At 37.7% G+C, this 23,863-nt stretch overlaps 1 protein-coding gene across 39 annotated transcripts in view; it reads right to left on the bottom strand.

Annotated features, from left to right (window-relative positions):
• Ptprd (protein tyrosine phosphatase receptor type D) overlaps window positions 1-23,863 on the bottom strand; it is a 2,581,289-nt gene that overhangs the window by 401,541 nt on the left and 2,155,885 nt on the right. For all 39 annotated transcript variants that reach the window (XM_060365770.1, XM_060365741.1, XM_060365771.1 and 36 more), the window contains one exon: window positions 14,268-14,433. In XM_060365770.1, coding sequence (XP_060221753.1) covers window positions 14,268-14,352 — 85 coding nt within the window. In that variant the 5' untranslated portion in view covers window positions 14,353-14,433. The remainder of the gene's footprint in view (window positions 1-14,267; window positions 14,434-23,863) is intronic.

Here is a 23,863-nt window from a genome sequence, read left to right on the forward strand (position 1 = left end):
ACAAAGACAGGAAGTCCTTAGTGTATACTGGCCAGCCAGTCTAGCCTATTTGGTGACTTCTAGGTTCTGTCTCAAAACAACAACATCAAAACAAACGAACCAATTGACAACTCTTGAAGAATCATAGGATGATAACCAAGGTAGTCCTCTGGTTCTACACATCTACATACATCCATAAACATGTATCTGCAAACATGTGCATACACACATGGCACATACATAAATACACACACACAAACACACCACACACATACACACACACATGCACAAATATTACTATTGAAAGCCACTCCAAGTTCATGCTTCATTTGGCCTATTTCCATCCAAGTGGGATACTGAGTAAGTTTTAGTACCAATGCTTAGTCTTTGGACAATCACAAAGCCACTTTTAAAGATGTGTCTTATTAGCCACACACTAATGTACAAGTAAATTTCTGTATCTAGAAGTTGTTCTCTTGGGCAATGCCTTCATAGAACCCAATTTTAAATACTAACTCTTTGACTGACAACCGTTTCAACCAGTGCTCTTGAGCTTTGTATGCACCAAGCTTCACACTGAGTAGTCAAAGTAGCCCCAACAGAAACTTATCTTTAACAATCATGCTGAATTACTACTTGGGGCAGAGGAAGGAGGAGGAGTCCCATCCCTAAACTTAGGCAATCAGAAGCTACTTCAGGTCTGTACACCTGCCATTGCTAGAACATATAAGGGAAAGAAAAGAATGAATGAGTAATTAATTATTCCATATTCACACTGATCCAAATTATCTGTATAACTGCAGAAAAGGTATGTTGAATTTCCGCAAGTCTATACCACAGTGTGAGAGGCAAGTCTAGAGAACTCCAGTCTTCACAGACTCAGCCCTGATGTTTGTGATGGTGTTTTCACTAGCTGCTTTTTTATCATTAGCCACAAGAAAGTCTAGAAACTACTGGAGAAAAGAAATTAAACTTGCTAGAATTCTACAAATTTCTAGGACCACTACATAGAGCTTCAAACCTTCTGAATATAATTTTTTTCCATTCCAAAGAAGTATATCTTTTAATCTCAGTATTACTAGTACTTAATGGTTTGTATTCCATTATAATCATAAACGTGAAGTTTAATTCCCCTATAAATTTGGGTTTTAAGATTCTTTAGGAAAATCAAAAGATTCCAAGTATGCATTCCCCAGAAGACAAGACATAAATGATGGTTGTTTCCCATACAGAACTAGTATCCATGGTGCAAAGTTGAACTAGCTTGCTTCAATAATGAATCCAAATTGCTTGGTCATCATAGGCTTCTGATTTTACTACTCATAGCTGCATATTGAGACAAGGAGAAACAGATGAGACACAATCTAAGATGAGACAGTTGTCTTGAACATTACAAGATTTTAGACAGAAATGCAAACAAGTCTAAGAGTGGTAGGAGACCCATATTAAATTGAATCCAGTGTGTCGAGGAAGGAACGGGAATGGAAAGAAAATAAAAATGTGCTTGCCTTTCTACTTCTCATCCTCTCTGGTGTGTTTTCACATATCTAAATAGTAACAGCCAAATTCAAATAATTATAAAGTCCTCTATATTCTACATCCTGAGTAAGTTTTGCACATGCCCTTCTGTACTCTCAGTTCTGACTGCCATGATCCTGATACTAGTGGGTTTTACAGCTGTCTCCCCACTGCCAGATGAATCTCCCACAAAGTAGTCACTGACCAAAATTGACTACACATGAAGCCATTTTCACTGGCTTCCTTTACTTTCTGGTAGATTGCACTTAAAAATGAACTGAGCAGTATTTTACCAATTAGCCATGCTTGGTCCTTTTGGTCACACTTCATTATTTCACCAGTCAATCCATACCTGGATATCTATTTAGTTCCATGGTTTCAACAGATCAAATCACAGAGCCACTACAAAACCCCAAAGCTCTCTTATTTTACTCTCACAAAGAGATGCTGCAACCTTAACACAGTGGCACTTCCTCTGCATGCCAAGAGGGCTCTGCTGCCAGCAACACTCTCTGTGCATCTAAGGCAACATTCTACTTCCTATAAGGTAATTGTCTTTTTATATTGCTTCTATCAACTGTAACAGTAGAGGCTGGCTCCATCCTCTTTATACTCTATCCTTTAGGCACACAGAGTACACTGAGCTGAGAAAAAGACAGACTGTGAACAGAAACTTAGGATCTGCAAAAGCAGAGCTGTGGAGTGATAGACAATACTGGAAAACCAGGAAGCACTTTTCTGAGCTTACAAAAGAAAAAGTTAGTGATTGGAAATTGTAAGGCCATAAAGCCTAGGGCTGAGGACACAAACCAAAGGGAAGTGAGCCAGCATGTTCTTTGCCCAATGGTAGTGTCAGATTCATTTGTCCAACTATGAATTCTAGACGAAAGTGATCCCAGAGTGTAACTGTTTTATTATAATTACCGCAAAACCCCTCCAGTCTCCATCTCTGTAAATCAGAACAATTAAAATAAAAAGAGAATTATGTATTTTACAATTGTTAAACACTTTTTATAGCCTTTGCTGATGCCATTTTGATTATTTCAGAGACAGCAGCTCTCTACAGTGGCTTCCTCTGCTTCCTGCAAATGATTCTCACTGTGAGGCTCTCAGTATTTCCCCTTGGGATTTTACTCCACACTTGAATAGACTTACCCATTAGTCATTTGCCTTCATATTCAGCCAGGATTTTTATTTAATCTAATTAGTCTTCCTTTTTTCACACAACTAGAACAAACCCCAATCCTTATGAGGATGTGGTTATAACCTTCACACCTCTGTAGAATTATGTGCCTTCTGCCAGCAGCCAGGATGAACTGTTCAATCGCTGAATCTTTGCATTTGTCCATGTGTGTCAGGGACTCCAACTGCAGCATACTGCACATCACCCTCCTCTGCCATGCCTCACTGATACTTTCAATTCTCTGACATGATGGAGCCTGGATATTTATCCTGAGCATTTACTGTAGGATCAGTGGTGCCTTCCTGGCAGCGTTTTTGTTGTTTTTGTTTGTTTGTTTTTGTTTTTTATGTATAAACACTGAACATAACAGGGCCTCTGCAGCAGGAGTGCCCACAATGAGACCAACTCTCCCTGACATATCTGTTCTTGCCTACCTTTAGGAAACCAATATCAGGTTTCGAGACCCATGATCAAACTGTCTCTTTTCAGGGGTCTCAAGGCATTCCCAGCAAACACAACACTTTCCAACACATTTTCCCCCTTTTATTTAAGATGTTCATAGCTCCAAATGTCAGGCACACAGTGCAATGAGAACTATCCCACAGCTGATAAATTATTCATTTTTTCAGGAGCTTGCAATTGAAGTGCACTAACAGCCAAATACCTGAAGCACCCCCGAAAGACATAAAGCATAATAACATTCAAATCTTTTTCCGCATAAATTCCAAAGGTTAAGTGCTATTAAACATCTTCTGTTTACCAAGAGATGTGCTCTTTGAACTTCCTTCTAATTAATCTGCTCCCAATAAACATTACTAACTAAGCTGAGTGCAAAAGAGACCAATCAAGCACTTCTCTTCCCCTTAACTCATCTCACTAGGCTAAGCAAGGCCCTTTCCTGGTGTACTCAGCTTCTCCTGCCTCCTGAGAAGGTGAAAATGAGTTAAGTCAAAAGAAGAGGTCATCATACTATGAGCCTAGGACCAAACTAGAACATGGCCACACGTACTTATTTATGTATAAGGAGCTGCCTTTATTTTTTACCTTAGTAGAGTTGGGGAATTGCTCCAGGGACCCTGTGACTACAAGGCCTAAAATATTTACAATACAGCCCTTTCTTTAGCCCACTCGCTAAAAGACATGTGACACATTTCACACTAAGCTTTAATGTTGTGTGTCCATGGATACTCTTGCACAAGAAAAAAACCCAAAATGGCATTTAAATGTCTTCGACACAGAACACCATCTCTGTGATAATGACAGGACAAAAGAAAGGCCCAAATAAATGTAGGGCTAAAGCTACTCACTCCATTTTATGAACTCCATTTTATGGTGATCTGTTGTGTAACTTTCCCTGCAGAGATGAGATGTGATCAGAACTTTATTCATCCAGATGTGGCACAGCTAATAGACTAAAGAAAGGGTCCATCCATATTGACCTTGGCGAAACAACGGATTTCCTGGAACTCCTTCCAGGGTGTCTGGTAAGCCTTAGGCAGCTCCATCTTGGAAAAGCTCAATCTAATAAACAAGGATCACTACTCACATTCTGCATCCCTGGGACATCGGCCCTGCTACAGGCAGCGCAACCACAGCTGCCCTCTCCCAAGCAACTTCTCACTGCTCATAGAACCCCAGAGAGCAGTCATATAAACATTTTAACCTTCTGCGCTTCATGATCCTTATCAATTTCAATGTTTCTATATGTCATGAGTCACCCTCCTCCCTCCAGAAGAGACTTAACCATATTTAAATTGTTTGTTAGTAGGCAAACACAACCACAGTGTCACTTCTGTTTCATTCAGTTCCTGTCCCCTTTAGGGCTGACACCTCCAAAGCATAGGAAGTCTGATTCCACCTTACTAAAAGGAACTGGGATATGGGTTGCATATGTGTGATGATGGAAGTGGCACTACTCTCTTTATGATAGAATCTGGAAGGCAGACCTTACTGCTGACAACTTAGAATCAAATTAACAGATAGCGCAACAGGGACGCCCAAGGAAAAGGAAAGTAATTTCATCATAAAACACTCAATTTTCTAAATGGATAACTTCCCTTTCACTTTTTTGAGTGAAATTGGATATGTCAACTTACCAATTACTCAGGGCCCCTCTACTGCTGACACATGAACCACTTGTGGACATGATACGATTCTCCTCCATGAATGTAGTTCCTCACTGACAATGTAATCAGAGAGGTCCTACATGCATTCAGTTGTCAGTCCTGTATGAATTTTGGCCTAATATCAGGGTAGCATCACTTACACCATGAGGCCAAAGGCTCTAACAGTTTGTCTTTTGCTTGCTCAGCTATTCTGCTACTTCCTTTAGAAAGTACAGAGAGCTCAGTGCTAGGTGCTTCACCAATTCTTCACCTTTTTCTCCAAACATCACATCCAGGCTGATTTTTGGTTGATTCTCAGTGAAACTGGTGACAAAACATATATCACCATAGCACTGCCACGTATAGCTATGCTCAAGTATAATATGAGTGCCTGGAAGGAAAACGCAGAAAGTTCAGAGTCAGAAATAGCTTGAGGCACATAGTGAGACTATATAAAAAACAGGATAAAACAAAGCAAAACAAGACCACAGTCTACTCTTACAATGCTAAGGAACAAATGACATTAAAATTTGAACATGTTTAAACAAGTATGCAATGGGAAGGTTTTAGTTGGGGCAAAACTGACTTTAAAATAAAACAAAACCATATACTACTAGAATTTAATTAATAATACTATTCACGGATAAACAATGGCTATATATACTTAGCACTTACTATGTATCAAATGTCTAAAACTACAAATTAGGTAACTCACTGAGAAGTATATGATCCAATATTCCAGGTAACAAAACTGGACCATAGACATAAGACAATGTGGTCTTGACTACACAAGTAATAAAAGAACTACAATTTATCATTCCAAATTGACAAAGCTGATTTCCCAAACCAGTGAGTACTCAATCATATTTCTAATGAAAGTTTTCTCTTTCAAGCCCTGTCTTGCATACATATATGGACAGCTGTCTACTTCTTCTAACCCTACCCTAAACATTCTAGTAGTCTTCAAACAGAGGTATCTTTCCTAACAGAGGGCACTAGTAATGGGTGATAATAGTCTCGCTATGACAATTCAAAGTAAGAGGCTAACATGAAAACACTCAGAGAATTGTGCTAAAGAATCTGTCTAGAGGGCTGATATCCAGCATATATAAAGAACTAAACAAGTTAAAAAGCAATAAATAAAGTAATCCAATTAAAAAATGGGGTACAGAGCTAAACAGAGAACTCTCTGTAGAGGAATATAGAATGGCAAAGAAACACTTAAACAGATGTTCAACATCCTTAGCCATCAGGGAGATGCAAATCAAAACTATCCTGAGAGTCCATCTTACACCCATCAGAATGGCTAAGATCAAAAACTCAAGTGACAACACATGCTGGAGAGGTTGTGAAGAAATGGGAACCCTCCTCCACTGCTGGTGGGAACATAAATGACAGGCTACACTTATATACCTGAGCTCTATAGTGTGCAGAAATTTTAACAGAGACTGGCAATGCTGAGGTTATTTTTTATTTGATTTTTTGTTGTTGTTGTTTGTTGTGTATTTGCTACTTCTCTTAAGTATTTCCTAGATCTAAGAAAATAATCATTGCAATAGGTAGAAATGAATTAATTCTGATGCTTGCAAATACCAGATATCACCTATATGTGCACAGAATGAGATGGAAATAAAATTTCACTAAGTGCCTCACATGTGCTCAGAGAATCCACAATGAGGATCCATTTTAAATCTCACAGGAAGGCTTCAGAGCTGTGAACAGCTCCAAATGGTCAGAGAAACTGGGAAAATGATTCCAGTTAAGTCGAGAAAAGAAGCTAAAATGTAAGTTAAACCTCCTTCCTGGTGCCATATGTTATTCTGGAAAAAAACATTAATGTTGTGGTTTAGTAACTTTTTATTAGCCTACTGAATTTAAAACCTAATCCAGCCTAGTTGTGGTGACATATCACTCCACCCAGCACTTGGAAAGCACAACAGGAGGATTCCTCCAAGTTGCAGGTCAGTCTTGGCTATAGAGCAAATTCCAGGACAGGTAGGGCTACATAGTAAAACCTTCTTTCAAACAAAACAATAACACAAACAAAAACAAAACTAAATGCAATCACATAGGCAGTAATGACTCCCCCATACAATAAATGGAAGAGAATACAAAACTTCACTAAAAAAAAGCATTTATCTTTAAAGAAAATACCACAGAAAAATTACGAACAAATCCTACCACTATTAATTTTGTCTAACTTGAAGAATATGGAGAAAAGACCCGTTAAAGTTCCTTTTCTTCCTGCAATTCTCTTTTGATCATCAACCTCCAATTAGAGCAGTGCTTTTAAAATGTCCCTTTCTTCATCCTCTAAAGCAAAGGATGGAAGGAAAGCACCCACAGCTCCAAAACACAACTTTGCCCATTTTAAAAGAGAAACAACACCAGCCAGAGATAAAGAGATGAAAGCAGACATGGAAATGCATGCTTCTGCTAAATGAAAGCCTGAGTGTTCCAACTCTGCACTGGCTAAGAGAAAGGACATTTCAGCTAAGCGGCTTGGACAATGAGCTCCTTGGACTTGATCAGGGTACTGGACCATCATCATGAAGATATTTATTTGGTTCCAGTAGAGGACAGTAGTACTGTAGTCAAGATATCCTAATAGCATTCCTCTTTCCCTACACACTTGCACACTACAAGCTCCTTCCTTGCAGGCCTTCCAGCTCTGCCTCCTCCCTGCCTGTCCATCTAGCCCTGTGAAGCTACTGTACAGCAGAAGCCTGAATTTATTCTGTCTTTTGAGCCAAATAATTTCCTTTTTCTTACCGTTAAATCTTTGAAATCCACTTTTTCACACCTGTTCCCTCCCTGCTATTAGGAAGGGCTGTACCAGACTAGACACCACCTTCCAATGTGTGCAGCTCACATACTCCCTAGGGACCCACTTTTCATTATTCTTAAGGTACTTTTTAGTCCCTAATATCGTGATCCTCGTTTACTTCTTGTGTAAAACCACATCTTGATCTCCATATTCCAGTAAGATAGAAGATGTATTTTAATAAGAATCTAAATCTGTTTTGTCAAGAGCACATAGTAGACATTTGCTAACAGAATATCAATTTCAAATTGAACATTGTGATAAAAACTTGTATTTCTGACACAAGTATAGATAAAAATGTGTGTTGGTATCTATCTAAAATCATTATATGTTTGGATGATCATTTTGGTGACAAGCAAAAACATTTTAATTTTTATTGCTTTATATCCATCGCAAACACTTCTTTAACAAAAAAGAAAATAAACTGTAATTAATATAAAAATAAATGAATAAAAATTAAAAAAACAAAAAGAAACACACTTAAATTAATTTAATATTTTTAACATATATAATTTGGTTATTATACTTGCTGTATTTTCAGTTCAAAATTAATGTATTATATACTAGTTTACTACACTGAACATATAAGTTCATGTATACTTTGGTGGCAGACTTAATAATAGTTATTATAAATGGTTGCATTAATTCTCTTCTGCGATTCTCACAGAAACCTATCTCAAATTATAACATGAATCTACAGCTTGTATTTTAAAGCAAATGTAAACTGAGTAGCTTTCATAGTAAAGTATTGAACTTCATTCATAATTTAAAATTGTTTCTGCACTTAATATTTTAAACAAATATATGATAAAGATGAGTTTAAACAAAAATACCTAGAATCAAGCAAAATGTAATATTATGGGAATTTGCAGGTAGACTTCAAGCAGCGTGCTGCCATAGAATCCCATTTCCATCCTTATACACCCTCCATTTTGTACATTCTACACATTGTGCATGCACCCAAGTACACAAAGGTTTCGAATGGCGCAAAAGAAGCTAAAAGAAAAATGCAAATTCATAGGTCAGACAACTTGTCCAAAAGTAGCATTTCCCTCAATACCTAGTTTTTTTCTTTATGATTCTTTATTTAATGATGGTGTGAGTTGGATAGACTCTCAGAGGTGAAGAACACTTGATACTCATGCAGAAAACCTGGATTCATTTCCCAGAACCCACATCAGGCAGCTCACAACAGCCTGTAACTACAGCTGCAGGGGATCCGACACCCTCTTCCTGTGTCTGTACACATGGTACACACAAACACAAGCAGGGGCCCTCACTCTGGCTCTGTCTCTCTCTGTCTCTGTCTATCCATCTCTGTCTGTCTGTCTCTGTCTCTCTCTCTCTTTCTCTCTCTGTGTCACATCCATACTTTTAACTAATAATAAAAATAAAGATGGGGGGAAAGTGACGATGGATTCTGGCTTAAAACTTTTTTTTCAAGCAACTGAAACACATATGTATGGGAAGGAGAAGACACAGCTGCCTCTGAAGCTGTCATATGAAATGGGTCAGATACACAGTAGCTGAGTGAGGAAAATTAAGGGAACTAAAACCAAAAAAGGAAAAACATTAGGACATCATAGCCATAATCATATGCCAAGAGGATATTACAAGTAAAACACTCTCAAAATCCTCGACATTGCAGCATCCTTCATACTTGGGGCCTCAGCAAGAGAATGGTCAGAGATAATGGGAAGTTAAACCTCATTGTTTCATTTTAAAGCAAATCCCTTTGCTCTCAACCATGTGCTCTGAAATCTATACACGTGGTGGCTTTGTGACACCATCCTAACCTTACTAGGTGTCTGCAGCTGTGCTGAGAGCAATTAATTCTGAAAGCCTTAGAAATACCACAGTGGAGCCAAGGACCAGCAGCACAGCTGGGTTGTTTCCCTTACTTTTCAGACAACTGATTGTCGCTAATGCAGCCACTTTAGATAAACAGAAGAAGGAACAGGAATGAAGGGAAACACAATTTCTAGCTCAACACACCTCTGTCAATTTAAAGAAGAAGGAAAGCAGACAGCTTTCTCTTCCTTCCTCACATGAAAAACTCTACTTTCAAGTTGCACTGAACAAAAGGACCTTAGCCCTAAAACCAAAGTAAACAGCAACCTTTTATTGTTCGTTTAACACTTTAAGAACAATCCACCTTTCCAGTAATTCACACAGTTTAAACATACAATTCAAGAATTTTCTGCAGAATTAGAGACACTTACTATCATCAGGCCAATCTAACTATGGAATATTTTCATCTGCAGAAGCAACTACCTTTTTAAGGATATTTAAATATTTTTGGATATTGGGAGAAAGAATCTAAAATGAAAAGATTTTTCAATAAGAAATTAATGTTGCTTGTGTAAGCTGAATCTGCCACCTGGAAAATGGACAGTTGAGTAATAGGAAAGTACCCACTCGACTCCTAACTTCAGTGGAAAGATATCGCAGTAGCTCTGAAAATGCAAAAAGATGATCTGCCATTCCATTACATCACACAGATGTTTGTCTCTTTGTTTGAATGGCTTGTGGTTGTTGCTCTTGTTGTTGCAAAAATGCTCCTGACCATATTAATGGTTACTCACTATATTTCTCAGCATGTTCATGTCCATCTTTTTCCTGAGTCACCAGCCATATGATACTGCTTGATTCCACAAAGTATCTTTAGTTCTCTCCTCTGAGCAGCTCAAGAAAATGCACCACTGTGCAGAATGGACAGATGGAACATCTCCTGGCACCCATTCCACCTGAGCCACATGACTTTTCCATTGGTGAGTCTATAGATGAGCTTCTTTAAAAAGACTTCCTAAAGAACACAAGTTTCATATTTCTTCTGATCTTCAGTTTAATTCCCCAAAGATTTTATAAGGATCTTCTATGTACAGGACTTGGCAGAAAGCAGGGTAGCAAGTTTAACATACAGCAAAAAGGTATGACTTCTCTGTCACCCAGAGAAGTGACAGAGAATGAAGAATTTCAGCAGAGGACCTTGGAAGTGCTGGGAAAAGATGGTTGTTGAAGGTAACACAACCATTTCTTACACACCTAGCCTATGTCATCAGCTGGCCTGTGTTTTGCTTCAATTCATTCAATTCTCACGACACTCAAGTAACTAGAAATTCTATTATTATATCACCAGCCTCTGTTATTGTCATCATCCACACTACAAAAACAAGACCGAAGGTAAAGTGTATGATTTAGTGAAGTGACAGCCAGAATTCAAAACCAAATTCTAGCAACATTCTAGCACAGGTGCCAATCCATCCACTGAAATGAAAGGAATGTTTTTTAAGTTTTATAGGATATTGAACAGAGGGCAGAAAGCCTGATACTTTCATTCATAAGAGAAATAAAGTACAGTGCTTGCTTCAGCAAGAAAAAATGAGGGTAGGATCACCATTCAAGATGAAAACCTAGAAAAAGTAACTGAACTGCAACTAGATGAACTAAACCATTCAAGGACCTATGATATAAAAGTTTATGTATACACTAGAGGCCTGGTAAAGACTGAGACCCAGTTATACTAGCCAAAATGTAAGATCAAACTGCTATAACCAAAAGATGCCAAAAGCTGTTTCTTGGCCTATAAATAGTATTTAAAAAGAAAAGAAAGAGAAAAAAACACACTAGTGAATATCAAATACAAGGTATATTTCACACAAAAGAGAAGAGGTTTGCACTGGAGTTAAAATACTGAAGTCTACATTCCTGTCTAATTTGTGTGTGTGTAAGCTGGCTCAAAGGAATAAACCTCCTGGCCCAACATCAGCAAGAGCTACTCAGCAGACTTCAACAAAAGTCACACTTGACTCTTGGACAACAGTTCTCTCATATACACACTCCTATAAAAATAACCAGTAGAATCACCTGAAGCACTCAAGACATAAAAATAAAAGTAAAAAAAGCCTCACCCACAAATCTAGCCTTTTAGAGAAATTGTGTGGGCCAGTAGGGCACTTTAAACTGGCAACAACAAACACTATAATTTCCTAAGGGAATATTATCACAATTTCTCAACCTCCATTTGAACTAAGACTCTAAGAGTTCTACTTAATGTAACACCACAGGAAACACTTAGCTATATCCTTGTCCACAACCAGATAGAATCTAGGCTCTTTAGAAAGAATTATTTTAAAGGGGAGTAATCTGGATGCAATAAATTAGCATAGTAAGCTACAGGAGCTTCTTCACATTCCCCATTCATAAAAGCTCTCCTGCTACAAAAGAAAAAAAATAATTTTTCAGATTTCTCAGACGTGTCTGACAAGTCACTATTAAATTTTGGATCATAACGCAATACCTTGGATCAACATGAGACATAGAAAAAAGGAGGAAAGAGTATTTCATTATGTTTTAAGGAAGCAATAGGGAAACAAACCCACAACCTGAGTAATGAAAGCCTGACAATATTATCTTTATGTGATGATGAAACCAGTTATTCCTTGAGTGTTACTTGGTTTCAATTTTTTTAAAGTGTTTTTAGAAAACAGAATAGCATAAGATGATGAGATATATTCTGGATATAATCTGTTGTTTGTTTGCTTGGTTGATTGGTTTGTCAACATGACACAAACTGGAATTATCTAAGAATACGGAACCTCAATTGAGAAAATGCCTCCATTAGATTGGCATGCATAAAAATCTATGAAGTATCTTTTTGGTTGATGATTGGTATAAGAATGGACAGCCTAATATGGGAGGTGCCACCTCTGGGAAGGTGGGCTTGGGCTGTTTAAAAAAGCAAACAGAGTAAGTCATGGAAATCAAGCTGGTACACAACACTCCTCTGTGGCCACTGCTTCAGTTCCTGCCTCCAGGTTCTTGCCTTGATTCCCAGTACTGACTTCCCTTCATGAATGACTGCTACTGGCAAGGCAAAATAAATCCTTTCTTTGCCCAATGTACTTTGGGTCAGTATTCTATCATGGCAATAGAAGGTAAACTAAGACAGTCATAAAAAAAAATCTGTGTTGAAGAATAGAAAGTAGAGAAGGGTAGGCAGGAGGAGTGACAAATGGTAATCAATGGCAGAGAAAAACATAATCTCAGCAATACATGTTCCTAAATTTTTGACATCAATCTATCACTTTACACCATTGCAATAAGAAAAACCATAGCTTCTCCAAAGAAAAGGATTTTTACTGTCTGAAAGGATGACTTTCCAGATATTAAATACATATCTAGTAAGTTCCAAAAAAAAATACAACTGTGATTTGACATTTAAGTGGGGTCCTAGGGTCTTAACATACTTTTGCCAAAAAATGAACAATGGTCAAATTACTTAATTCTGATCTTTGGCCAAAATGGAATTCATAAAGCTATACACTGAAATCCTTTTGAATGAAGTAAATTTAGATTTTGAAATAAGTTTTGACATAAATACCTTTAAAATAACAGTGCCTTACATTTGGATCTTTCCCCAATTAATTATTTCCTGGCATGGTATTAGAAATTCCTTGGCTTAACCTTAAACCAACAAGCCCATGTGCTAATTAGAAGATTATATATATATTTTAACCACAGAATGTTGTGCTTAGCACATGCATGCTCCATATGCATTCAATTAATAACATTATTTTTTTCCTTCCTTGAAAGATTCCTTTAGAAAATAGAGCCCCATTTAAATGAAGCACTTGGCTGCTAGTGAGGGAATTCTTGTCAAGGAACAATTAATAAGACAGGGCCAAGATGACATGGGATCTTTGTCTTTGAGATATCCTTAACATGAATCAAATTTAATCTCCCTGAGACAGCCAGTGGAGGGAAAAGTTAATGACTGCAGATGTTATACATGTTAATCACACTAGGGGACTCCCATGAGAATGACCAAATCACATATGAGCTACACCACTCCCGAGGAAATAGAAATGGCAGAGAGTAACAGCCAGGGATGGGCACTATTGTCTCCCAAAAGCAATAGAATAGATGAAGAAAGAAACAGATGTAAACAGTGTAGAACTAATTATTTCTAGTTACAAAGAAGATATGACCATCTCATTAGTTGGCAAGCTAATTGACCACAATCCCAGTTTCATAAATCGAGTCCAGAAACCCAAACTTCAGTGTCTGCATTCCATAGAATTCTTTTCCCACTTCCAGACCCTCCACCCAGCCACAAAGTTGTCAGTTCTGCTTGATTTGTTTGAATATTGTACTCCACGACAGCTGTCGGAAACAGTACATCAGAACAGCTGCTGTGACAGCTACAAGGGGCTTGCAAGTTTAATTGGGCTCAATGTGACATTGTGCATTTTTCTAAACATAGAAATATCCATACATCTGAAGAAATTTCTACTGGGTCTCAGCAATGTTTACATATTGACACTACCAACTGGTCAGCCACAGTTTAAGTGATATTGTTGGCCTTGTATTATCTTTGACACCAACCTGGTCACAACTATGAAAAAATATATAAAAGTGGAAATCAGCAATAGGAGCAGTGAGACATACAAGCAAAAGAGGCATTAAACAGAAAAGATAGTAGGAAAGACACATCAATAATCTCTTTCAAAGGCGGGCAGAAAGCCAAGGAGGATCCCACAGTGTCTCAGGATATACTTCCAAAGGAAATATATTCAGAGGCCTGAGCCTCATGCCAACTGCAAACAAAACCACTCGTTGTGGCCACAGGTCCCTAGAGAAGGGCAAGATGGCTTACTCTCAGCACAGGCGCAGAGGAAGAAGGCGAGGAGCAGCAACAGCGGCCTGGCCACGGGCACCATCCTGCAGCTTGTCAATGGCATGCACCAGCAGCTTGGAAACTCAGCCTAGGGAGCCGCAGCAACTGGTCTGCTCAGTAACTTCAGCTGGAACCCTTTCACAGCCTGTAAAGGGAAGAGATGAGAAAAGAAGAAATGACAGACATTTAGATTTCGCACTCTTTCCCCCTGTCCTCCCACAGCCTAGAGAGAGATGCACTATTGGAAAACACAGACACACACTCACACTCACAATAAACACTGGAGATGGCATGCAGTTGTATTGGGAAATAACTTGGATTGTAAAATGCAGGGTCCCTAGCATTCCTATTGCCAGGCCACCTACAGCCATCCCCCAGAAACTTCTTTCTCTGCTTCTATGCCATCTTTTGAGCACTATATTCTAAGGAGGCATAGTCCCTTGATATAAAACTCTACATGAGCTCATTATGGAAGAAAGCACACCAAATCCTTAAGAAAGGTTTATTAAAGTCTTTCCACATATTAACAACAGAATAAAGGAAGGCTTTTATGGATGTTTTGCCTGCATATATGTGTGTGCAACGTGTGCATTTCTGTTTATCACATGCTCATCTGGTGCCCATAGAGGCCAAAACAGAGTGTCTAGTTCCCTGACTGGAGTTATAGATGTTTGTGAACTGTCATGTGGTGTTGGGATGCCTTGAGCATACTTAAGCAGGATTTTAACAAGCTGGGGAATGGGCATTCCCTGAGCTCCATACAAAACTTTGAAAAAGGCAAGATGCTGGAGTGCTGAAGCACGAATTGTTAAAGCAGAGAACTAGGCACCACAACAGTTTAGACTTCTCAAGTTCTCTGGTATAGTCCACAACTTTGTGTTTCTCATCCCTGGGAAATGCTGCTGTACTTGTGGTTTAGGATCATATTGTAAGTGCCGCAGGGTTAGAATGAGGTCACTATTGGGAGAACAGAGGATGGCACAAAAGAGAACACAAAGAGATCCTTGGATATCAGTCTATGTCTAGTGATCTCTACCCAGGCAGCTGAAAAACAAGCTTTATACTGTTTGAGAACAAAGGAACAATATAGAACTAAGCTTTGGGAAAATTCACTGCCAGCTGCATCGGGGACAACACAGAATGCCACTAAGTTCATAGCAAGACTTCCAGGTGAAATGTAATATAAATTCAAAGGTGACAGTTGGTCTAACAGGATGGCTCACAGAGTAAAAGTGCTTGCCTCACAAACCTGATTACCTGAGTTTAATCTACAGAATCCAAAGTAGAAGTAGAAAACAACACAGAAGTTGTCCTCTGACTTCTACACATGTATCATGACACTTCTATACTCCTGTGCCTGAGCACATACATGCACACCCCACACTCACACACAAATACAATAATCAATAAAATTATATTAAAATCCCTTCCTCCTAAAATATGTGTTGGTAGATGGAGCAGTGAGGCAGGACCGGGAGGGGAGTGAAGTGATTACACACAGGGTCTAAGAAATAAGCTGGAGTGCAATTCTCAAAGGGATATGTAATTGTCCTTATAGAACCATCAATAAATCCAGCATAGCCTTGAACAGAGAGTATCCTCTTAATTAAAAAGAAAATGGAGAGTTAGTACCATTGACTACAGCCTCCTCCATTTCTGTGATGAGAACTTAAGACCATCAGACAACCTCACACCCCAAACTAAGTGAATTTTAAAAGATCAGTAATGCAGCTACTATTTACACTTCATCTTTTCTGACACTGAATTTGGAAACTGAAACAGCCTTCTTTTTTTTAAAATAGGTTTTCATTAATATGCAAGAACAGTTCAGATGCAGGAAAAGATAGAGCAAAAAGGAAGAGGAGAATCACTGTAATTATGATTCTACTCGCTGGCCCCTTCTTTTGTTTGTTTGTTTGTTTTTAGACAGATTTGTGTGATGCACGAAGAAGTAAGCTGAACCCTCAAACACATCTTGAATTTGAAAGCTAGCCAGCTGTTCCAGAACAGTGATTGGTTATCAATCTCATCTGGAAAACAGCTTATCAAGCAGTTCACAGCTATCAGCTGTTAGAAATCACCATGCTTAAGAAAAGTGCTACAGGAGGAATCAGCTCTCCCCTCTGCTTCTCCTCCCCCTGTCGTTGCTTCCTTCTCACGCCAGTGTTTCAGATGGCAGCAAAGTCCAGGAGACATCGGTCCTGTCGGATTCAATTTGTGTCTGTGCAAGCATATCAGAGCCAACTGCTACATAACGACTCCAAGCCATCACAGCATCAGACACCCACAGAAGCTTGCGCAGAGAAGGGGGACTTGCCTTTTCCATGCACTCAGCTAAAACGTATTAAGACCCAATTTTTTCTGAATAGGCCTGCAAATGCTCCCTCTCACTTGGGTCAGTGACAGGATTTAACTCTCTAAAAATGAATGCTAACACGAAAAGACACATTTACACTTAAATGGGCTATGCCCTTGGCCAAGACGTCAAGAAAGTGATCAGAAGTGTGGAAAAAGTACATATATCAGAGGTTCATTCCACAAACACTACTATAAAGGAAATGCTGGGTATTAGCAATACAATGAAATCGATATTGCAATACAAAAAAATGGGAAGTGAATTTTTAAGGAGATATTTAAAATAAAAACAAGGACCTGAATGAACATTACTAGTGTTTGCCTTTAGCCATATGAGGTAGAAAAGTGACAGAGGCATTAGCTGCAGTGTGCTTTAGGACAGCAGAAGAGACCAACGCTGTTTTTCATGCATCACTCATCAACAGAGATAGATAAATAAAACTCAGATATATATATACATATATATATGATATATATACACATATATCAGATATATGTATATAGGTATATATACCATATATATATATGTATGTATATATATGGTGGGGAACATCCAAGACAGGACAGACAGGATGGTGCTAGAGAATCACATGAGCTGAACACAACTCTTTTCCTTAACTGAGGAGCATTTGCTACAACAAACACATTAATATTCCAACTAAAACGAGTACTGATCTGTCTTCAGCTTTCCATAGCACTAACATGCATTTATGAAGATTGTATAAAACAGAAGAAAGAATAAAGTGGAGCTTTCTTAGAAACAAAAAAGTAGGAATGGCTTGTTTTCATTTTCTACATTAAGGAAATGTAGAAAATTATTCTGGAACATCTTGCCATTGCAAGGAAGTGTTCAGTAACTCCCAGGACATATCCAAGAAAGGGCTCAATAAAATAATCATGTGCCATCAACTAAATAAAAGGAGATCTGATTGGGACAAAGGACAGTAACTACAATGAACAGAGATACATCATTTAAAAACCTCTGGTTTCATATTTCAAATAGTTTCAAATTATACTAATTACAGAGAAGTTAAAGAAAAACAGCTACAGTCTGAAAATATGTGTTCCAAAGAACATGTGTTAATGGGCTAGTCCCCAGTCTGTGCCCGTAAGGGAACAAATGCAACCATAAAAATGTAGGGCCTAGGGGAGGTCTTCTGGCCAAAAAAAAGGTTGGGTTTAGCACGGATACTAAAGGGCTAACCCTTCTTCTTCCTTTTTATGTGCCTCAGTCATAAAGATGACTGTGCTCCCACCTTAATACACTAAGCCACAACATTATTCAAGCATTAGGGCCAATCATTTATGGTCTCACAGCTCTTAACATCCATGAGCAAAAGTAAGCCCTTCTATCCGTCAAGCTGATTTTATTTCGGGTATTTGTTACAGTAATGGAAAGCTGACTAACACAAGAATACAACCACTACACTGAAAACAGGGTAAGAACAGAAAAGGATTAACTATTGAGTAGAAAAAAAAATGCAAAAGAATTGTGAAGGCACTGTTACTATCATGAGAAAACTAGGAATCACTCTTTACCTCTAAGCCCTTGGCCTCCTCTGTCTCCTAACACACTATCAAGAGCCAGTACTAACCTGGATGGACATGCCTACAGAAACCCAGTCAGTTGCAAGGAACATCTTCACATACTGTGAAAGCTCTCAAGCCTCTTAATTAGGCCACTATAAATCAAATGGAACTGGTTTCCAATTATTTAATAGAAGGAACTATTTGCACAAAGGATGTGTTACCTGTAAGCTTCAGTTTGTACGTGAAGAAAGCATAGCTACTCAGGTAGAAGGCAGAAGAGGAGTATCTATAGCAATGCCTACAGAAGCTTCACTGGTCTCCCTACAAAGTCTCTATGTCCTCGACAGGAAGCACAGTAAAAGGAAATGGAAAAAAAAAAGCAAAAAACGTAAGACCTAGATTCTCTGTATTGATTTTCTAAGTTAAGACAGACACCAAACTATTTATCTTGAAACATCAGAAAAGATTCCAGCTCTGTCCAACAGAATTTCCTGCCCCATGGAATTATTATTGCACTGTAATAACAGATTGTTTGGCAAGTGGAGCAGGTTTTATTTACATTTATTTACATTAATTAAACAGCCTCATGTGTATGTGGCTATTCTAGAGAACAGCACATTCAACACTAAAGAGTACAACTGAATCATTGGAAAGTGTTCTCACTCTTGTCTGAAACAAAAAGGTACAATTTCTGAGTCCTTGTTACCATTGGGAACTTATGCTCGGAGCTAAAGTTGCTCTGTTAAGGGAATCAACATTTAGACCATTCACTTCCTAACTATATCCTGTGTACACACATATACACAATTTCATTTTCATCAAACTATTTCTATCATTGCTGAAGGAAAACGGTGTGAAAGTTCTGCAATATGCCAAAAATGAAACTGAACCCCCATTCCTAGCCATATATATCATATCTCAAAGCTTCCATATGTATGTATGTATTATGTATATAAAGACTAACAATCAATGAAAGACAAAGATGAACTGAAAGCTTTGAAAGCAATAGAAGAGACCATAGGAGGGAACAGAACACTGGCACAGTCAAAGAGGTTTTCGATCAGATTCCCAAAATCCGCAGATTAACACTCAGGGGATAGAAGTACCTCAAACAACTCAACAGTAAGAACACAAGTAATTCAAATTTTAAAAATGATGTGATGCCCTTTGATCTACAATTGTGTCCTACCTACAAGACATGCTAGGACAATGATGGCACAAAGACTGTGAGAGTAATGAGCCAATATCAAATCTGATTTAAGGCCAACTCAGTGAGATAAAACCCATGTTCACTGTTTGGGTGAACAAGAACCTGAGATTAGTTAGTATGGGGACCTAGGGTAAGACCAGATACTACTGTTATAAAACAAAAATCAAAATATAGCACTAAAATGACTCTTAATGACATTCTCCTGTACTCATATATTAGTGCCTTCTTTAGCCATTATCAGAGAAGATTTCTCCTGAAGCAGATTGGAACAAATACAGAGACCCACAGCCAGATATTATTTACAGAATGAGACACTATGGAGCACTCAGACATTAAAGGGATTAGGGATTCCTGTGGAAGAGGAGTCGGAAAGAATATAAGAACCAGAAGGAATGAAGGAAGACAGGAAACAAGCTATATCTAATTCAACAGGATCAACACACATATGAAGTAAGAGACTGTAGCAACATTCACAGGGTCTGCACATGTCTCTACCAGATGGAGTCCTAATGCTAAAAAGAAAAGTGGATATATACCCCCATCCCTAACCCAGATATAATCTCCAAGTGATAAACAGCTACAAAGGAAAATTCAGCATTCTCTACAGAAGTCTTACTGGGGAAACAAACTACTCTTAAGGGTACATGCACATCTGTAGATGGCCAGCTGAAATGAACTCAACAGCATCATTGGAGGATGTATGTCTCATAATGTCATGGCAGAACTTTTTAAAATTCTATCTTACTTCTTTATTTTTATTTTATGTATATATATATTCTCTCTTTTTATCCTACATGCTCTTTGAATATATATTATAGCTTCCAGATTAGTGATTTTATGAGATTCCTGAGTATGTGAAAAACTGTGTCTCTGTACCTGAATCAGTTTCATTTTACTTTTTTTTTATCTCTTTTGTTTCTGTTTGTTTTACCTATTCCAATGTTTTAGTTTTTATTCTATTTTACATTTTATTATTTTTCCTCAGAAGCCTGTTTGTTTCCTAAGGGGAGATAGAAATAGAGAAGATACAGATGGGAGGAAGAGTGGGGAATAACTGGGAGGAGTCAAGGGAGGAAAAACCATAACCAGGATATATTATGTGAGGAAAAAATAAACCTATTTTCAATTTAAAAAAAAAGGTGATGTGATAGCTAATCTTGGTTTACAACTTGACTACAGCTGGAATCAACTAAAACACTGTTAGGTGGGTTAACCTAAGAGAGATTTTTTTGTTTGTTTGGATTGTTTTGGTTTGTTTTTTGTTTGTTTGTTTGTTTGTTTTTGTTTTTTAAGACTGGGTTTCTCTGTGTAGCCTTGGCTGTCCTGAGGTCGAATTGTAGGCTGGCTTCAAACTCACAGAAAGATCCACCTGCCTCTGCCTCCCTGAGTGCTGGGATTACAGGCCTGGATAACCAAGGCCGGCTGAGAGATTTTCTTGATTGGGTCATTTGAGGAGTGGAGACGCACCCTAAATCTTTGATTCACTTTCTGGTGGCAGCCTACATAAGACCCAGAAATGGAAGAAGCTTTTGAGTTTTCCTCCTTGCCCTCACTCTCACTGGCAAGATCATCAATCCTGCAGCGAGGCATTCCCTTACAGGTATAACCTACTCCTTTTTGATTTCTACATAGACTTAGGACAAGCAGCTCTCTATGAATCCTCCATTTTCTGCAACCAGATTAGGACAACAAAGACATCCAGTTTTTTTTTTTGTTGTTGTTGTTGTTGTTTTTAATAAATTTACTGTTTTATTTTTTCTTTATTAATGCAATTGGTTAATGAAAAATGAGATTAACTTCCCAGTGTGGAGGGCAAGTGCATTACTTAATGTGCAGGATTGCTTCTTGATGACTGTTGAAGAGAACACACAAGACCCTTAGTACTACAGGAAGTCACAAACCTTATTTAAACTGTCGGTGATACTGTCTTGCTTTATTTCTATAACAGTTGCAATCTGGCCACCCTCTAAATAATACAAAGTAAAATATATTCTCCTGTGTTTCATAAATGCTGCCCAGGTCCCACTGTAGAGAACATGTTCTTTAAAGCACTTGTTGAGTTTTTAAAGATGAAAAGTCACCCATATATGTATTTGGAATATTATGGAAGGACATAGTAACTGTGGTAGTCAAAGACAGTGAAGTAAAAATATGCTTGTGAAAGAAACTAAATATTTTAATAAATATTAAAAATCAAAATTTAATAAATCTTAAAAATCAAAACTATGTATGTGTACTACTACAGAATGGAGACATAATACTGAAAGTTATATCCCAAGGAAGGGGGCACCAGTATATAAAAGACATCTGCACACACACTTTTATTGCAGCAGTGTTTTAAAATCAAGATATACAATAAGTTGAAGATGCTCACTGATGAATATCTTTTTGTAAAATGTAGTATACAGAGAGCATGGAATAATATTTATGTATGAAAGAATAAAATCATCTTATTCTCTTACTCATGCCAACACTGATAAGCCCAAAGGTTATCATGTTAAATGCAAAGAGCCCAGAACAGAGGACAATTACCATTTGACCAGGATAGAGAAAAGTTGCTTACATAAGTACCCAAAAGAAGTTACAGAAGCAGAGTAAGGTCTAGTCTACAGCAGAGTACAGAAACTATCTCTAACCATATTTTATTGTGCATTTCAACACAGCTGCAAGGATGGAATGGACTATTGTTAGAATAAAGAGATGCAAGTGCCTAAGGCAGTGGAAATGCTAGTTATCCTAACCTGATTATTAAAAACTGTACCAATGTATCAAAATGTAGCTTTATACCCTATTAACACATACATCATCAGATACCAATTTTAACAAAAATAAAAAGGCAAAGCTTTCTACTTTATAGTATTTCTTACTAATGAAAACCCCACTGTGGGATGACAAAAAGAATGGGACCTTCTGGCCAGAAAGACTTCTATACATCATATGAAATAACTTATGTGCTGATTGGTTTTATTTAATAGCTGTGCATAAATAATGCCAGTGACACAAAAAAATATTAATAAATACACCATTCCAGAAAACGCCATACTAATTATTTTTAAGTGCCAAAAAACCTTTTGAAATAGAATTAACTAAAATAAGAAACAATAAATAACTCTACATAAAATGTTCAGATTGATTCAAGTAAATTTTTTAGGAGGAAAAAGAAAAAACAATTTAAAACAACATTATTTCCCATTATAGTACAACAAATGGAAAATCCAGGGTTTTTTATTTCTTTTAAACATGTTTTCGTAACAATTAGAAAAACTGAGAAATATTTATAAGTTATTACATGTGATATCAAAGTAATGAGTTGATCATTTAATGATCATGTATATGGCATTCTGGGTGGCTATGTAATTATTATTTGGAGATATCAAAAGAATTTTGAGAGTACTAAGGAGAAATAAAAGCCTGAAACAATTAACACTTAAAGATTTTTATGCTTAAATCTAATACATAGAGAAAAGCTATTAGTTATTATTTGAGCTTTATACCATATGAGTTCTCTCTGTGGGAAAGCAGAAATATTAGCTCCTTTCAGGGATGGTATTACTAACCTTAGTCCATTTTCCTTTGTGTCATTAGAAGCAGACAGTGACAACCAAATGAACAAAACAGACCTCTCACCACCTGGATACCTTTACTCTAAAACTATATATATATAAGAAGAGATACATTAGAGGTATATGATATTTCCTTCAGTGATGACTGCACACCGCAATGCCTTTCTAAATTTCATGAATCTAGGGAACACTGACAGTGTAGCTGCTCAAATACAAGTCTACTGAACACGTTGTGGGGAGTCTATTATTTGCTTCCATCTTCCAAATACACAGTGTAGAATTAAGAAACTAATCCTTCTCCTAAGATACAAAACTGCCAGCCAGCCATCGACCATCCTACAATAGCAGAGAGAATATTGTTTTAATTTCTATGCTAATATATAATTTACTGTAAAAGCAACCGTTAAGGTTATATTGCAATGTATTTAAACCCCCTCCCCATTAATTGTGTACTTTAACACTGGTCTTGTTTTCCTTAATGAAATAAAGTTCTCTTATCCTCTCTCTCTCTCTCTCTCTCTCTCTCTCTCTCTCTCTCTCTCTCGTGTGTGTGTGTGTGTGTGTGTGTGTGAGTGTGTGGTCTGAAATAAGGTCTTACTCTAGTGCACAATAAGCTAGTATTCACTCTGTAGCCCAGGCTGGCCTCAAACCCTTGGAATTGCTCCTGCCTCAATCTCCAAATTATGTAATTATAAGCATAAGCCAAAATGCCCAGGTTTTTCAATCATTGTATTCGTGCGTATGTTCATGCAGATGTGCACAAGTGGGGTGAGCAAACATGCCCATGTATGTGCACATACACCGCCCCACAGATCAACCTCAAGTATCAGTTCTTGCCTATCATTCCTTAAAAATCATCTACCTTGTCTTCTCAATACCAGCTCTCTCATTTACCTGTCGCTCACCAAAAAGGCTAT

The sequence above is a fragment of the Meriones unguiculatus genome, chromosome 12 (genome assembly GCF_030254825.1).
Source record: "Meriones unguiculatus strain TT.TT164.6M chromosome 12, Bangor_MerUng_6.1, whole genome shotgun sequence".
NCBI lineage: Eukaryota > Metazoa > Chordata > Mammalia > Rodentia > Muridae > Meriones > Meriones unguiculatus.